The sequence below is a fragment of the Aotus nancymaae genome, unplaced genomic scaffold (genome assembly GCF_030222135.1).
Source record: "Aotus nancymaae isolate 86718 unplaced genomic scaffold, 86718_ANA_hifiasm-v0.15.2.pri h1tg000131l, whole genome shotgun sequence".
Classification (NCBI taxonomy): domain Eukaryota; kingdom Metazoa; phylum Chordata; class Mammalia; order Primates; family Aotidae; genus Aotus; species Aotus nancymaae.
Window position 1 is genome coordinate 2,179,259 of NW_026988546.1, and position 18,892 is coordinate 2,198,150.

General features: G+C 42.8%; 1 protein-coding gene across 1 annotated transcript in view; it reads left to right on the top strand.

The window, feature by feature from the left end:
• Window positions 1-18,892, top strand: part of VWA3B (von Willebrand factor A domain containing 3B) — a 264,931-nt gene that overhangs the window by 86,379 nt on the left and 159,660 nt on the right. The window contains exons 8-9 of the mRNA XM_064371448.1: window positions 4,769-4,965; window positions 10,354-10,508. Coding sequence (XP_064227518.1) covers window positions 4,769-4,965; window positions 10,354-10,508 — 352 coding nt within the window. The remainder of the gene's footprint in view (window positions 1-4,768; window positions 4,966-10,353; window positions 10,509-18,892) is intronic.

Genomic DNA, 18,892 nt, shown 5'->3' on the forward strand with positions numbered 1-18,892 from the left:
CCCTTCAGTGCCAGAAAGATATGCTTATTGCATGGTACTTTAGCAAGTAGGTAACAGCAGGTATTAGTTAGCAACTACAGCAGACAAAGGGCTTGACTGCTCAGAGGCAAGCTGCTCTCTCACACCACACTGTCGCCACCTGGCTTCTGGATCTCAGACTGGGTTGGGCTTCATCTCACCCTCAGAGACCCCACAGCCCTTGCAGCTGCTCTGTGCTGAGCTGACCCACAGGGCTGAAACCTCGTTCACCTTACCAGCAGGGGGGACCAGACTTCTTTTCCTGACAGTTGCTACCTTTCTCCTCAATTCTGGTTTCCTTCCTTTTCTCCCCTCCCTCCGTCCCTCCTTCCCTCCTTCCTCCTACTTCTGTCCTCCCTTCCCTCCCTCCCTTTTATCTTACCCTTGTTTCCTTCCTTCCTCCCTCCCTCCTTCCCTTCCCTTCTTCTATCTTCCTCTCCCTCCCTTCTTTCCTTCCTTCCCTTCTTTCCTCCTTCGTTCTTTCCTTCTGCCTTCCTTTTCAGTTAGTTCGCAGTATTCTTTTCCTGTACCACTCCCTATGTGGTGGCCAAGAGTTTGTTCATTTTCTTGTGACACCTGTGATCACAGGGGTGTTTGACAGTGTGTACCAAGCTATGGTCTATTAAATACAAGCCCTCCAAAACTTTTCATGCAGAAAGACTCTGGGGCTAAATAGCTTTGGAAATCTTGCTTGTGATAAGCCCCACTGCCCATTCCCATAAGAAAGTCTTAAAGAAGTCCTTTGATCAAGAACCCCTTGAAACTTTCCTTTCAAGCTCCCCAAACTTTTTGCCAAAGGAACCCTCCTCCTGAGTAGCAGCCACTGACATGCAGTGGAAGCAGTTTCTGTGAGACCCACTCTTGGAAACATCAGACTTGATGCTGTCCGAGGCTGCCTCCCGATCTAGAGTTCTAGTTTATTCATTGACTGACAGCCCCCTTGAAAGGCCTGTGGGCCTTGCAATGGCAGGAATGAGGTGCCAGGCAAGTAACATTCAGTGGAGGAGGATGGGAGAAGGGAGTTATGGTGGTGAGAAATCCCTGATGGCTGTGAGCCCCTCTGGAGTTGAACCTAGAGGGCGTGTGGATGAGGGACAGGGAGAGGAGTGGGCACTGGTAACTATCCCAATTTATCTTTTTGTATGTGGCCCTGGCTGTAGCAGGGATGGTTTTCAAAAGCATTGTTCAGTAGGTATTTTTCACTGAAAAATGTTCTAAGATTGACAAGTAGGATGGGGAGGGCCAGGCTGGTTAATTCTGTGGCATAGATGTGCTCCCTTCTCATAACGGAAAGAACATCTTTAGCAGTCTGTCCAGTGGAATAGGAAAACCATGTAATCAGGATTAGCTGTGAGCTCATACCTCTATAATAAATGAAGGCTTGGTGGGTGAGAATTCATGTAATAGTTTTAATTAAGATAACTGCAGGGGAATGGGAAGGACCCCTTAGTAAGTGACACTAGTGAATGGATGATGCGCTTCCCTGCTCCTCGCAGGAAAATGAGACTCAGCCACTAATTGGTGTGATTAGCACTGGAAGTTAAAAGATTTCCCCCTTTTTTCCTCCTTTCTTTAGCTTTAGAGTGCCTGGGCTTTTTGGTTTTGATTGCTTGGTCACCCCTTCTTTCCTCTATGAAAGGTCAGGTTGCTTTGGCAGCTTGTCTGAACCCCCTTTTTAGATGGTAATTGGGAGCCTGAATCCGGTCCACAGGACTGCACCGCCTGGTTGGGGTGAAGTTGGAGTCAGAAGTTAATCTCTGCCTCTTTCAAAACCCTTGCTAGGATTGGTTCGAATGTGTTTCTAGGAAATTCTAGGATAAACTTGAATTTATACTTGATAGAAGTCTCTTATCTTTTTTAAAAGACGACAGCTCAAAACAGAGCAGAAGGATGCAATAAGGTGTGTGTTGCTATGGAAATAATCGAATGAAAACTTAATTTCCTACTATACTTATTGACCAAGAAAAAAAGAGAGAGGAGAAAAGGAAAGGTCTTCCTAAGCAGAAACACACTGACTGAGAATGTAATTAATAATAATTGAGGAATAGGTCACCCCAAGGGTTTCTGCAAGGAGGCTGATCTCCCTGACAGAAATGGCGGCATCCTCTTTTAGCTGCCTCTTTGTGATGGGGGAGAGTGTGCAGGTGAACGCCAGGGACTTGAAGCTCTGAGAAGCCTCTGGCTTGAGCTCCCAGAGAAAGTGAAAAGATGCTTTGTGATTCATGGAGAAACCAGCTCCGGGGCACCGGGGATGCTGCTCTGAAGGGCTTTTGATGCCAGGTTGGTTTAAAGTTCAAAATCCAAAACAAGCTTCTTTGAGAAGTTCCTGCTCTAGTAGGTTTCAGAGTGAATTCTTTCAATGGTGTTCTATTAAAATTCAAGGACATGGGTCACATGAAGCATTAGTGGGCAGATTCTTTACATATTATACAGAAGGAATTGGCACTAACATGATTTATGTCTTCAAATCTTATTCTAATTTTCTATCCCCTTACATATAGTAATAGATAAGTCTGGGTCATATTTTTATTTCCCTAACGGTGAGTGCTACTCTTTAATTAATAGTACAACTTCATTTGCATCTGTGTCTGATGGGAGCATCAGCTGATGGGGTTGTCAAGTCATAACTGAGAAGCCCTTTCCACCTTAAGCCAGTGGCAAAGCTTGGCTGCATAATACAATTGCCTGGGGAGCTTTGTAAAATCCCAATGTCCAGGCCACACTCCCAAACCAGTTAAAATGGAATCTAATGGATGGGACTCAGGCATCAGTTCTGTTGTTGTTGTTTTTGAGACAGAGTCTTGCTCTGTCACCCAGGCTGGAGTGCAATGGAGCGGTCTTGGCTCACTGCAACCTCCACCTCCCTGGTTCAAGCGATTCTCCTGCCTCAGCCTCCCAAGTAGCTGGGATTGCAGGAGCCTGCCACCATGCCCAGCTAATATTTGTATTTTTAGTAGAGACAGGGTTTCACTATGTTGGCCAGTCTGGTCTCCAACTCCTGACCACAGATGATCCACCTGCCTCGGCCTCCCAAAGTGCTGGGATTACAGGTGTGAACCACCGTGCCCAGCTCAGTATTTTTTTTAAAGCTCCTCAAGGGATTCCACAGGGCAGGGTTGAGAGCCATTAATGTAGGTGGAGTTAAAAAAAAACTCGGTAGGGCTGGTGGACCTCGTATGTGATAGTCCGTGTTAGAAAAATCCATTTCCCTGCCCAGAACCCCTTCCACATCTTCCTAGGGCTCCATGGTCCCAATGGAGCTAAAAGCTCAGTGTCCTTTCTGCCTTCCTTCTAGTGGTGTGCAAATGTTTAACAACCCAATCCGGGGAATGGAAAAAGCCCTGCTGTGTAGCATGTGCTGATTTCCAGATTCCGTAAATACTCCCACTACGGTCTCCACATCCTACCAAGGGGCCCTCACCGAGCATGGAGTTGGGAGATGTGCACAGCCATCTCCAGACACCAGGGCCTCGTTCCCAGCTTTACAGTTCCTCACCCCTCCTCTGTGTCCACCCCAAGTAGCTCATTCTCCCTTAGGTGCTGTTCCGAGTTTTGAGTCATCTAGAAAAATCCTTTTCTGCTTGTGTGATATGCTGGCTTGCCCCACTTGGGTAACATAATACCACTTCCCAGTTACAGTGTCGATAACCTCTGGAAAACACCATGGGAATGTGCCTGAGGCTGGAGATGTTTAGGCAATTGGCATTCTGTGTTATACTTTACGCTGTGAAGCTAAGGTGAATTGTGCTACATACACAGCACATGAGGTTTCTGAGCCTCCAGGGCAGAAAGCCAGGCTCTGAGTCAGGACATACTCACCAAGGTAACAAGGGGACTTCATGGGAGGCAGCCTGCTAGCCTTTGCAGGTTGATTGCCTTCACCTCATCACTTCTCTTTTCCCCGCATTACAAAGCACTTTCACATGACTTTTCTTTCTTTCCTTTTTTTTTTTTTGAGATGGAGTCTTGCTCTGTCATCCAGGCTGGAGTGCAGTGGTGCAGTCTCAGCTCACTGCAACCTCTGCCTCCTGGGTTTAAGCAATTATCGTGCCTCAGCCTTCCGAGTAGCTGGGATTACAGGTGCCCGGCACCACACCCAGCTAATTTTTGTATTTTTGGTACAGGTGGGGTTTTGCCAGGTTGGCCAGGCTGGTCTCAAACTCCTGACCTCAGGTGATCCACCCGCCTTGGCCTCCCGAAGTGCTGGGATTACAGGCATGAGCCACTGCACCTGGCCTCATATGACTTTTCTGACTGGATTGCTGCCATTTACCTAGGAAGGCCAAGCAAATACTATCTTCCAGCTGCAGGTGAAGAATTCTGCCTAAGCGCAGAGAGGTCAAGTGTAGTGACTCACCCAAGTTTGAGCAAGTTGCCCAAGCTAGTAGGTGATGGAGCCAGGACCTGAAGCCAGAGCTTCTGACTCCATCCTTATACACACATGACTCCTGACACACAGCCTTTGTCTACCGACCCCCTCCACCCAGGTGTGAGTTCTGTCAACTTAGATAGATGAGGAAGTGAAATGAAAAGTCACCCTGCTTTGCAGTCTTGTGAATTATTAGGTTGGTGCAAAAGTAATTGCGGTTTTTGCCATTAAAAGCCTAATAATTTTTTGCCAGTCCTGCTTTGGAAAGCTGTTATCTGAAATGAAACATGGGCTTTGTGGTCTCATAAAGAACACATTCCAAGTTGGTAAATATTAAGTTGGGGCTGTAATACGAATGGCTGACGAGCTGTGATTCTACAGAGTCAGAAACAACCTCTGTTGAGATTGCATCGAATCCAGAAGACACCTGGGACTCTAAGACTTGGCTGCGGAAATATGGCTTGAAGGCCCAGAAGCTGTCCCTGTATGATGTCCTTGCCCACTGCTCTTTTCGTCACGCTGATGGGATTGTAGATATAAAAGCCAAACCGGAGAACGAGTCTGTGCAGACCAGTGCGGTAGGTGAAGTGCGCTCCCAGGAGGGGGTTGGCCTCCCTCAAGCCCTGGGTGGGCGAGGCCTCCCTTGGGTCAGAAGGCAGGGAAATAACCACTGTGGGGGGCGGCAGGGACAGAAACCAGCTTGAGTTTCTGTGAAGAAGGGGGTTCCTCTGCTTCTCTCCTCCCCCTTCTCCAAAGAGCATCTGTGGGAGTGGAGATCAAGGTTGGGAATGATTTCTAGACATCAGTGAATTGTACGTAAGCCAGGGGCTGGGCTTGGAAGAATGGGGCGTTATGACTCTCAGAATTATTCAATATTATGCAAATAGAGAAGCCCTTTGTTCCCCCATATCAAATGTAAAAAAGAGAAGCTGCTGGTTAGTATATCCAGCGCAGCAGGCATTTCTGTAGTCCTCTTGCGTTTTCTTTCCCTCATTATTCCAGTGACTAGCAGCCAGCACACAGTGCAATCCCAGCAAATATGGAATCAGATTCTCCAAAGGGTCATAGCCATTATAAACGCTGAAAGCGGCAGTTCCACTGTGGGTTTTGTAGGAATGCAGCTTCTCCTACTGCCCGACTCTGGCTCCCGATGAAGGACAGTGCTCGACAGCCATGCTTCCTAAACTCCACCACCATGCCTATGAGTCAGTAGGTCCGAAGTGGGGCCCAAGAATTTGCATCCATAGCAATCCCCAGGTGATGCTGATACTGCTGGTCCAGGGGCCATGCCTTGAGACACAGAGAGGTGTAGAACAGGGGCCAGAAGATGAGGTGTCAAAGGTTTAGAAGCATGGAAAGACTAAGGAGTGTCCCAATATGAACCAGAAATCAGGATAAAATGAACATGGCAGATTTGAAAAACCAAAGGAAAGCTCTTTCAGGAGGTGGCAAAGTCCCAGGTACACACTGTGAAGTGAACCTAAAATGCAAGCCCTGGGCAGACAGGCAGGTGACAGGTGGGTGACCACAGTCCAGGTGAGACACCGGGGAGAGAAAATCAAGGCCCCTCTCAAATAGTGTCACCTCGTGTATTCATATACAAATGAATACAGTGTCACCTCATGTATTCTTGAAGGCTCCGATTCAATGTCAAGGTCGCTACTGAGATGTTGTAGCTCCAGCAGAGGGGGAACTCCAGTCCCATTGCCACTTGTTATTAGGCTGGCTGACCACTGAGCCCCCCACGCCCTCCACGGGAAGGGCACTGTCCTCTGGGGCTGTGTGAGCCACACAGGTGTTCTTGCCCCCTCGCTGCTGTGCATTTATGACAAACTACAAGGAGGAAAATATAAAAATTGAATTAGAAAAATGCAGAATTGATGCAAGACTTGTTTCCTGGCTTACCCTAGGATGCAGAGTAATTGCTACAGTGCAGGGAAAATTCATTTGTGGGTTTCCTCCCCCAGCACAGTTTTCTGGTTTTATAGACATTATTCAGTATGTTCAGGAAATCATATGTAACTAGATTTTAATTTTAAAAATAGGCCAGGCACAGTGGCTCATGCCTGTAATCCCAATAGTTTGGGAGGCCGAGCCGGGTGTATCACTTGAGGTCTGGAGTTTGTGACCAGTCTGGTCAACATGGTGAAACCCCATCTCTACTAAAAATGTAAAGCCAGGCACGGTGGCTCACTCCTGTAATCCCAGCACGTTGGGAGGCCAAGATGGGTGGATCACAAGGTCAAGAGATTGAGACCATCCTGGCCAACGTGGTGAAACCCCATCTCTACTAAAAATACAAAAATTAGCTGGGCATGGTGGCATGCACCTGTAGTCCCAGCTACTCGGGAGGCTGAGGCAGGAGAATTGCTTGAACCTGGGAGGCGGAGCTTGCAGTGAGCCAAGATCGTGCCACTGCACTCCAGCCTGGCACCTGGTGACAGAGCAAGACTCTGTGTCAAAAAAAAAAAAAAAAATTAGGTGTGGTGGCACGTGCCTATAATCCCAGCTACTTGGGAGGCTGAGGCAGAACTCGGGAGGTGGAGAACCTGGGAGGCGGAGGTTGCAGTGAGCCAAGATCGTGCTATTGTACTCCAGCCTGGGCAACAGAGCGAGACTTCGTCTCAAAATAAAGTAAAATAAAATAAATATACATTAGACCTTGGATATTTCAAAATATTAATCCCCAACTATTTGAACATAGCTTACAGCAAACTCATGATAATGTGGTATATTCAAGCTAGCTCTAATACTGATCATCTCGTAACTCTTTCTTGGCAATTTTAAATGACATACTGAAACTGGATTCACACCTAAAATTGTGATGTGTATAAAGTAGGGAGAAACTAAGGCTGTGAAATAGGTAGATTATTTAGGGTTCCCCCAGACTCCCACTGGGCAAGACCCCCTAAATATTTAACAATAAAAACTAGTTTATAGTTTTTATTGTTATAGACCCAGGAAACTAATTAACACTGAGAAATGAATGGCTAAAAAGGCCAGCTTTTGTAGCAGTTGAAAGACAATGAACAATTGGGAGGAGAAGACAAACATGCATTTCTAATAAGGGAATTTCAGGCCAAGTCTAAGAACCTGATATTTCGGGCACCCCTGAAATCACACTGCAGGCACAGTTGCTTGCTGCTTGTGCACAAAACCAGCCTTGATGTTCAAAAACCCATTCTTGTCTCTTCATCTAATTTTCAAACAAGTATTTATGGAGCCCCTACTATGTACCAGGCCATGCTATATGGCAGAAGGCACACTGGTTATGGATGAGAAGTTCTAGGTATAAATGCTGCTTCTACTAGTTACTGATGAAGAGATGTTGAACAAATCACATGACTTCTTTGACTTCACCCTTCATATCGTGAAACGGGTAGTGTAAAGTGCAAATTTACAAATGCATGTCTGAGCACAGTGCCTGGCACATAAAGAGATGCCCCACACTTTTTGATGGGGTTGTTGTCGTTGTTGTTTTTTGGTAAATTTGTTTAAGTTCTTTGTATATTCTGGATATTAGCTCTTTGTCAAATGGGCAGACTACAAAAATTTTCCCCATTCTGTTGGTTGCCGGTTCACTCTAATGATAGTTTCTTTTGCTGTACAGAAGCTCTTAAGTTTAACTAGATCCCATTTATCTATTTTGGCTTTTGTTGCCATTGCTTTTGGTGTTTTAGTCATGAAGTCCTTGCCCATGCCTATGTCCTGAATGGTATTGCCTAGGTTTTCTTCTAGGGTTTTTATGGTGTTAGGTCTTATATTTAAATCTTTAATCCATCTGGAGTTAATTTTTATATAAGGTATAAGGAAGGGATCCAGTTTTAGGTTTCTGCATATTGCTAGCCCCTTTTCCCAACACCATTTATTAAATAGGGAATCCTTTTCCTGTTGCTTGTTTTTATCTGGATTGTCAAAGATCAGATGGTTGTGGATGTGTGGCATTACTTCTGAGGTCTCCGTTGTTCCCTTGGTCTATATCTCTGTTTTGGTACCAGTACCATGCTGTTTTGATTACTGTAGCTTTGTAGTATAGTTTGAAGTCAGGTAGCTTGATGCTTCCAGCTTTGTTTTTTTTTTTTTTTTTTTTTTTTTTTTTTTTCCTTAGGATTGTCTTGGCTATGTGAGCTCTCTTTTGGTTCCATGTGAAATTTAAGGTGTTTTTTTCCAATTCTGTGAAGAAAGTCAATGGTAGCTTTTTTTTTTTTTTTTTTTTTTTTTTTGCAGAATATACACTGCTGGTTATCCTCCCACTGTGCTGGCTATTTTTTCTCAGTCTTCTTTGTGACTTCTTCCCCATGTCCCCAACCTGTCAATGCTGGAGGACCTCTGGTCACTTCTCTGTCTACACTCATTTCCCAGATGGTCTTCTCTAGTCCCATGGCTTTTAATCCTCTGTGCATTCCAGGGACTTCAAAATGTACCCCTCCAGGCCTGTGACCGTCTCTGATCTCCTGATTACTGCTGTGTTACTTGGATGTCTAATCGGCACCTTGAACCTGAGACATCAGACACTTAACTCTTGATCTTTCCCATTCAAAGCTGCTCTCCCACAACCTTCTTCCTATCAACTGATTGCAACTCCACCCTTTCAGATCCCAGTCTGAAAACCTCAGAGTTGTTCCCGACTCCTCTCTTTTCTTGTATATGCACATCTGAACTCTCAGTGAATGCTGTCGGTTCTGTCTTCAGAACAGACCTGTCATTCAGGATGTGACCGCTTCTTGCCATGGCCTTTGCTTCCCAGGCCATGCAACTCTGTGACCTACTGGCTCTTCATTTCTGCCCTTGGTCCTCAGCAGTCCAGTTGGCTTTACAGAGTAACCAGAGTTGTGCTGTGAAACTATAAATCAGACATATCGCTGCTCTTGTGAAAGCCCTGGGGGGAGTCCTTTTTCACTCAGAGCAAAAGCCAAGTCATTTCCGAGAGATGTCAGGCTTTATGGGACCTGCTCCTGGCCCTCCTCTTTGTGTGTCCTGGCTTTTCTCACTCTCTCCCCTCTCTCACTTTCCTTTGGCAATATTGGCCTTCCTAAAATTTGACAAGCATGCCGGGCAGACTCCCAGCTCAGGCCTTTGCTGTTGCTGTCTCTTCTGACCTCCTCCCGGCCTCCCTATGGCCACACTCTGTTCCTCCAGGCCTTCACTCCTAGTGCACTGTCTCTGGGAGGCTTTCCCTGCAAGATTCTAACTCCTCCCATCTCTCCTCTCTTCCTCTGCTCTCTGCTTTTCCTCCTTGCCTTACTCCACGTGTCATCCTCTGACCTAGTGTGTCGTGATTTGCTTATTACTGGGCTCCCCTCCTGCACTCTGAACTCCATGAAGGCAGGGGTTTGGTCATTACGTGTGTTTGTATTCCTGGTCTCTAGAAGGTCTCCCAGCGGGAGGAGCACTGGATGAGCGCCCGTGGGCCGAGTGATGGAGGCCTACTGAGAAGGGCTCTCTCCATCTGTCCTGGTTGAGGGTGCTAGATGTGCAATGGGGTTCTTGGCAGGAAAATAGGATTCATGTGAGTTTCAGTCCCACCTCCTCCAGAATGCTCCATGATTGTCTAGTCTACTGTGAGATATGCTGCTCTCTCTTCTTTACCAGGACTTGCCAGGTCTTTCCTGTGTCAACCCAATTCCAGGGACTGAGTATCTAATTCTCTGCATTGCTACCTCTCTCTCTCTCTGTATGTGTGTGCATGTGTGTGTTGGTGGGGGGTGTCTTTGTGCTGGAATCATTAGGTTTTCTAGGGCACAGATGTGATCACACGTGTCTTTCTGGCCCATGTTCATGACACCTAGTGCAGGGCTCCATAGGGAGCAGGCAGCGGAATGTATTTGGTTGAACTAACAAAGGAATGATTGACGGTAGAGTGAGTGCTAAGAGCCATTTGAATATGATAGAGCTGGAGGTGCCATCTGGAGACTCTTCTTTTTGGACAGTTTCTGAGTGGCTTCTGTCCTTTGTCTTCTCCTTAGGAGACCAACAAGAAGACAGTCCATGCAAAATATTGCAGCAGGTTTGTCCATGCTCCCTGGAAGGATGGGAGCTTGGTCCACGTCAACATTACCAAAGAGAAATGCAAGTGGTACAGTGAGAGAATCCACACAGCCCTGGCCCGGATCCGAAGGAGGTTGGTGTTATTTGCAGGAGGGTACAAGTGGTCTCCTTGCTCTGGAAATTCACATCTGCTTGATTTTTTTTCCTCCCTTTTATTATTAGCTGACACATAATGATTGTACCTATTTATGTGATACAGAGTGGTAATGAGATGTGTGTATACCATGTGTAAAGATCAAATCAGGGCAACTCACATATACATCACCTCAAACACACATCATTTCTGTATGTTGTGAACATTCACAATTCTCTCATTTCTGTTTTTAAAAATATACACTAAATTACAGCTGACCATATTGACCCCCCCAGTGCTGCAGAACACCAGAGCTCATTCCTCCTATTTAGCTAAATTTTTGTATTTGCTAACCAACCTCCCCATTCTCTCTCCCTGCCTTTCCCAGCCTCTAATACAATTCTACACTCTACCTCTATACGTTCAGATATTTTTAGCTCTCACATATGAATGAGAACATGAGGTATTTATCTTTCTGTGCCTGACTTATTTTGCTTAACATAATGTCCTGTAGGCTCATCCATGCTGCTGCGAAGGACAGAATTTTATTCTTTTTTATGGTTGAGTCGTACTCCAAGGTGTATATATACCAGTAAAAACTCAACTGAGAGAAAGTGCCAGCAAACATTGTTAAGGTTGCCATCTGATGGTTTGCTCATAGCGTTATTTTAAAAAAGGGGGTTGTTTGGATTCAGATTCCCAGCTGCCTTGATGCCAGCACAGTTTACTAAAAACAGCAAGCAAACGTGAAACTGTCACACTGGTCACGTGTTGCCATAGGAGGCTAAGGAATGCTTCTATTTCATATCTTGCATTCTTTCCTAGGCCACACTGTATACCCACTGTGTTACACCTTTCCTCTGTACTCTTGAATATTACATTTTGAGGCAAATGTAATAACTGTTATAATGTAAAATATTAAATATCGTTGAATAATATCTGTATTTTAGAATGCAGCTTAAAATCACTTCATGTGATCCCACACAACCCTGCTGGGCCTTTAAAATGTGTTCTCGCTCGTGAGTGTGGATACTAATGCTGTGACCTATGGTTGGCCTCAGGGGGATGATCAATCTTAATGCCTGCTCCTTCCAGAGCCAAAGGCAGCTTTAGACCAGAAGACCAAAGGCATTTAGATCATGGGCTCTGAGGTCAGAGAGAGCTGGATTCTAATCCCAGAACTGCCACTTACTGTGTGACCCTGGGCACATTTGTTAATGCCTTTATGCATCATTATCCTTGTTCATAAAGTGGGATTAGTAATATTATTTATAAATTTGTTCTAGGGATTAGATCACATACTAAATCTAATGAGTTTAAGCTAGTATCGGTATGAATTAGCTATTTGAAAATGAGAGCTCCTTTCTGTGCCTGGCTTATTTCACCTAACATAATTTCCTTCAGTTTAATCCATGTTGCCACAAATGAGAAGATTTCATTCTGTTTTATGGCTAACTGGTATTCCATTGTGTATATGTGTGTATGTATATATACACATACATGCGTACACATCATGTTTTCTTTATTCATTCTTCATTAGATGGGCATTTAGGTTGATTCTATATTTCTGGTACTGTGAATAGCACTGCAATAAATGTGTGTATGCCAGAGTCTCTTTGACATGCTGATTTTATGTCCTTTGGAGATATACCTAGAAATGATATTGCTGGATCATGTAGTAGTTCTGTTTTCACTTATTTTTTTAAGGGACCTCCATACTGGTTTCCATGATGGCTGTACTAATTCATATTCCCATCAACAGTGTATAAGACCTCCCTTTTCTCTACATCCTTGCTGGCATTTTTTTTTTTTGTCTTCTTGATAATAACTATTTTAGCTGGGGTGAGGTGCTATCTCTTTGTGGTTTTGATTTGATGATTAGTGCTATTGAACGTATTTTCACAAATCTGTTGGTTTCATGTATGTGTATGTCTTCTTTTGAGAAATGTCTGTTCAAGTCTTTTGCCCATTTTAAAATCAAATTATTTGCGGGGTTTTTTTCTTTCTTTCTTTCTTTCTTTTTTTTTTGCTGTTGAGTTCTTTTATAATCTAGATATTATCCCCTTGTTGAATGCATACTTTGCAAATCCTTTCTCCCATTCTGTAGGTTTTCTCTTCACTTTATTGATGATTTCCTTGCCTGTGCAGAAGCTTATTAGTTTGAGGTAATCCAATTTGTCTATTTTTGCTCTTGCTGCCTGTGCTTTTGAGGTCTTATTCAAAAAATCCCTGTCCAGTCCAATTTCATGAAGTGTTTCTTTGTCTTATTCAAACATCACATGATCTGACCCATATGTGGAATCTAAAAAAAGTTGATTTCACATAAGTAGACAATAAAATAGTGGCTTACCAGAGGCTGGGGAGATGGCAGTGGGGAGGTGGAGGACCAGGGGAGGTTGGTCAATGGGTACAAAGTTATAGTTGGGCAGGAAGAATAAGTTTTAGTGTTGTACTACACAGTAAGATGGCTATAGTAAAAAACAATGTAGTGTACATTTCAAGAAGCTAGATAAGAAGGTTTTGAATGTTGTTACTGCAAAGAAATAATAAATGTTTAAAGTCATGGAAATACTAATTACCCCAATTTGATTATTATACACTGTATACATACATTGAAAGATCACATTATACCCCATAAAATAGTTATACCATTATGAATTATGTGTCAATTATGAATAAAAATTAAATTTGAAAAAGAAGGAAAATCAGAGCTCCCTTCCTCCTCCTGTGTTTTCTATTACAAAGCCACAAGGTGCAGACACCCTTCTGCCCTGTATTTATCCTAAGAGTGCCAACCTCTCAAAACCAGATGGTGATGGGTTACCCAGAACAAGAAATCCCTGTGTCTGGTGTCTTCTCTGCTTGTGGTTTTGGAGCTGACTCAGCGGAGCGAGTCGTTGGGTTTCAGGTCTGGGAGAGAGGATGCTACTGGGAAAGCAGTCCACATGGCAGCTGCCAGGCCCATTCGTCCCTCTCCTCCTGCTAGATGTCAGGGATCTCTGGGATGTTTTCTTCCTCTTCTATTTTCTGGAAGACTTTGTGAAGAATTTCTATCATCTCTGCTTTAAATATTTGGTAGAATTCACCACTGAAGCCATCTGAGCCTGGAGTTTTCTTCCTTATAGGGAGGTTTTTAACAATACATTCAATTTCTTTAAAAGCACACAGAGCTGATACTGATAATTTTTGTCATCTTTGTGTCATCAAGAAGAACCTTGAGAAACTTATGGGTTGGCTTAGATGACCAATTTGGGATCTTTCTTTCTTTATAATGCAAGAATTTAATTTTATATATTTCTCTCTGAGTATTTCTTTAGCTGATTTTCACAGATTTTGATATATTGCATTTTATTTTCAGTCACTTTAGAATATTTTCTAATTTTCTCCATCATTTCTTCTTTAACTAAAGGGTTATTTAGAAATGTGTTGTTTAGGCTGGGCACAGTGGCTCATGCTTGTAATCCCAGCACTTTGGTAGGCAGATCAGAAGGTCAAGAGTTCGAGACCAGCCTGGCCAACATAGTGAAACCCTGTCTCTACTAAAAATACAAAAAATTAGCTAGATGTGTTGGGGGTGGGGGTGCCTGTAATCCCAGCTACTCAGGAGGCTGAGGCAGGAGAATCACCTGAATCCAGGAGGCAGAGGTTACAGTGAGCCGAGATCCTGCCATTGCACCCCAGCCTGAGTGACAGTGCAAGACTCCATCTCAAAAAAAAAAAAAAAAAAAAGTGTTGTTTACTTCCCAAATATTTGTGGATTTTCCTAATACATCTTGTTACTGATTTCTGTTTTAACTTCACTGTAAACAGAGAAATACTGTGTGATTCAGTTCTTATAAATTTATTGGGACCTGTTTTGTAGTACAGATTTTGGGGGAAAAAATCTGGTTTTGTTGGGTGGAATGTAAACAGGTATCAATTAGATCAAGTTGGTTGATAATGTTGCTCAAGTTTTTCATATCATTACGAGTTTCTCTAGTTGTTCTATAAATTATTGAGAAAAGAGTGTTGAAATTTCCAAATGTAGTCTTCAACTCTCATTTCAGTTCTGTCTGTTTTTTCTTCATGCATTTTGAAGCTCTGTTAATAGTTTCATGTATATTTAAGAGTGTTATGTTCTCTTGATGAACCAACTCCTTTGTAATTATGAAATGTCCCCTTTTATATCTCTGGTAATATTGCTTCTTCTGAAATTTTTTTTTTAATTGCATGTTAGGTTTTGGGGTACATGTGAAAAACATGCAAGGTTGTTGCATAGGTGCACACGTGGCAGTATGATTTGCTGCCTCCCTCCCCTTCACCTATATCTGGCATTTCTCCCCATGCTATCCCTCCCCAACTCCCCACCCCCCACTGTCCCCCCCCCACCAACAGACCCCCGAGTATAGTGCTCTCCTCCCTGTGTCCATGTGTTCTCCTTGTTCAACATCCACCTATGAGTGAGAACATGTGGAGTTTGATTTTGTGTTCTTGTGTCAGTTTGTTGAGAATGATGTTTTCCAGGTTCATCCATGTCCCTACGAAGGATGTGAACTCCTGGTTTTTAATGGCTGCATAATATTCCATGGTGTATATGTGCCACATTTTTCCTGTCCAGTCTATCATTGATGGGCATTTGGGCTGGTTCCAGGTCTTTGCTATTGTAAACTGTGCTGCAATGAACATTCGTGTGCATGTGTCCTTATAGTAGAACGATTTATAATCCTTTGGATATATGCCCAGTAATGGGATTGCTGGGTTAAATGGAATTTCTATTTCTAGGTCCTTGAGGAATCGCCACACTGTTTTCCACAGTGGTTGAACTAATTTACACTCCCACCAACAGTGTAAAAGTGTTCCTATTTCTCCACATCCTCTCCAGCATCTGTTGTCTCCAGAGATTTTAATGATCGCCATTCTAACTGGCGTGAGATGGTATCTCAATGTAGTTTTGATTTGCATTTCTCTAATGACCAGTGATGCTGAGCATTTTTTCATATGTTTGTTGGCCTCATGTATGTCTTCTTTTGTAAAGTATCTGTTCATATCCTTCGCCCATTTTTGAATGGGCTTGTTTGTTTTTTTCTTGTAAATCTGTTTTAGCTCATTGTAAATTCTGGATATCAGCCCTTTGTCAGACAGGTAGGCTGCAAAAATTTTTTCCCATTCTGTTGGTTGCCGATTCACTCTATTGACTGTTTCTTTTGCCGTGCAGAAGCTGTGGAGTTTGATTAAGTCCCATTTGTCTATTTTGGCTTTTGTTGCCAATGCTTTTGGTGTTTTGGTCATAAAGTCCTTGCCTACGCCTATGTCCTGAATGGTTTTCCCTAGGTTTCCTTCTAGTGTTTTTATGGTGTTATGTCTTATGTTTAAGTCTTTAATCCATCTGGAGTCAATTTTAGTGTAAGGTGTCAGGAAGGGGTCGAGTTTCTGCTTTCTGCATATGGCTAGCCAGTTTTCCCAACACCACTTATTAAACAGGGAATCCTTTCCCCATTGCTTGTTTTTATCAGGTTTGTCAAAGATCGGGTGGTTGTAGATATGTTGTGTCGCCTCCAACACCTCTGTTCTGTTCCATTGGTCTATATCTCTGTTTTGGTACCAGTACCATGCTGTTTTGATTACTGTAGCCTTGTAGTATAGTTTGATGTCCGGTAGTGTGATGCCTCCCACTTTGTTCTTTTTGCTTAGAATTGACTTGGCTATGCGGGCTCTCTTTTGGTTCCATATGAAGCTTAAGGTGGTTTTTTCCAGTTCTGGGAGGAAGGTCATTGGTAGCTTGATGGGGATAGCGTTGAATCTGTAAATTACTTTGGGCAGTATGGCCATTTTCACGATATTAATTCTTCCTAACCATGAACATGGAATGTTTCTCCATCTGTTTGTGTCCTCTCTTATTTCGTTGAGCAGTGGTTTGTAGTTCTCCTTGAAGAGGTCCTTTACGTTCCTTGTTAGTTGTATTCCTAGGTATTTTATTCTCTTTGTAGCAATTGTGAATGGCAGTTCGTTCTTGATTTGGCTCTCTTTAAGTCTGTTATTGGTGTATAGGAATGCTTGTGATTTTTGCACATTGATTTTGTATCCTGAGACTTTGCTGAAGTTGCTTATCAGTTTCAGGAGATTTTGGGCTGAGGTGATGGGGTCTTCTAGATATACAATCATGTCGTCTGCAAATAGAGACAATTTGACTTCCTCCTTTCCTAATTGAATACCCTTTATTTCTTTTTCTTGTCTGATTGCTCTGGCTAGAAGTTCCAGTACTATATTGAATAGGAGTGGTGAGAGAGGGCATCCTTGTCTAGTGCCAGATTTCAAAGGGAATGCTTCCAGTTTTTGCCCATTCAGTATGATATTGGCTGTCGGTTTGTCATAAATAGCTTTTATTATTTTGAGATACGTTCTGTCGATACCTAGCTTATTGAAGGTTTTTAGCATAAAGGGCTGTTGAATTTTGTCAAAGGCCTTCTCTGCATCAATTGAGATAATCATGTGGTTTTTGTTTTTGGTTCTGTTTATGTGGTGAATTACATTTATAGTCTTGCATATATTGAACCAGCCTTGCATCCCTGGGATGAATCCTACTTGATCATGGTGGATAAGCTTTTTGATGTGCTGTTGTAATCAGCTTGCCAGTATTTTATTGAAGATTTTTGCATCTATGTTCATCATGGATATTGGCCTGTAGTTTTCTTTTCTTGTTGAGTCTCTGCCGGGTTTCGGTATCAGGATGATGTTGGTCTCATAAAATGATTTGGGAAGGATTCCCTCTTTTTGGATTATTTGGAATAGTTTCAGTAGGAATGGTACCAGTTCCTCTTTGTATGTCTGGTAGAATTCGGCTGTGAAACCATCTGGGCCTGGGCTTTTTTTGGGTGGTAGGCTCTTAATTGCTGCCTCGACTTCAGACCTTGTTATTGGTCTATTCAGGGTTTCGACTTCTTCCTGGTTTAGGCATGGGAGGAGGCTACTGTCCAGGAATTTATCCATTTCTTCCAGGTTTTCTAATTTATGTGCATAGAGTTGTTTGTAATAATTTCTGATGATGGTTTGAATTTCTGTGGAATCTGTGGTGATATCCCCTTTATCATTTTTTATTGCATCTATTTGGTTATTCTCTCTTTTCTTTTTTATTAGTCTGGCTAGTGGTCTGTCTATTTTGTTGATCTTTTCAAAAAACCAGCTCCTGGATTTATTTATTTTTTGTAGGATTTTTCGTGTCTCTATGTCCTTCAATTCTGCTTTGATCTTAGTTATTTCTTGTCTTCTGCTAGGTTTTGAGTGTTTTTGATCTTGCTCCTCTAGCTCTTTCAATTTTGACGATAGGGTGTCAATTTTAGTTCTCTCCTTTCTTCTCATGTGGGCACTTATTGCTATATATTTTCCTCTAGAGACTGCTTTAAATGTGTCCCAGAGATTCTGGTATGTAGTGTCTTCGTTCTCGTTGGTTTCGAAGAACATCTTTATTTCTGCCTTCATTTCAGTGTTTATCCAGTCAACATTCAGGAGAAAGTTGTTCAATTTCCATGAGGCTGTGCAGTTCTGGGTTGGCTTATGAATTCTGAGTTCTAACTTGAATGCACTGTGGTCTGAGAGACTGTTTGTTATGGTTTCCGTTCTTTTGCATTTGCTGAGGAGTGATTTACTTCCAATGATGTGGTCAATTTTAGAGTAGGTGTGATGTGATGCTGAGAAGAATGTATATTCTGTGGATTTGGGGTGGAGAGTTCTGTAAATGTCTATTAGGTTTGCTTGGTCCAGGTCTGAGTTCAAGTCCTGGATATCCTTGTTAATTTTCTGTCTCGTTTATCTGTCTAATATTGACAATGGTGTGTTGAATTCTCCCACTATTAATGTGTGGGAGTCTAAGTCTCTTTGCAAGTCTTTAAGAACTTGCTTTATGTATCTGGGTGCTCCTCTATTAGGTGCATATATATTTAGGATTGTTAGCTCTTCTTGTTGGATTGATCCTTTTACCATTATGTTGTGTCCTTCTTTGTCTCTTTTGATCTTTGTTGCTTTAAAGTCTATTTTATCAGAGATGAGAATTGCAACTCCTGCTTTTTTTTGCTCTCCATTTGTTTGGTAAATCTTCCTCCACCCCTTTATTTTGAGCCTTTGTGTATCCTTGCATGTGAAGTGGGTTTCCTGGATACAGCACACTGATGGGTTTTGGCTTTTTATCCAATTTGCCAGTCTGTGTCTTTTGATTGGGGCATTTAGTCCATTTACATTTAGGGTTAATATTGTTATGTGTGAATTTGATCCTGTCATTTTGATGCTAGCTGGCTGTTTTTCCCATTGGTTGATGCAGATTCTTCATTGTGTTGATGCTCTTTACCATTTCGTGTGTTTTTGGAGTGGCTGGTACTGGTTGTTTTTTTCTATGTGTAGTGCCTCCTTCAGGA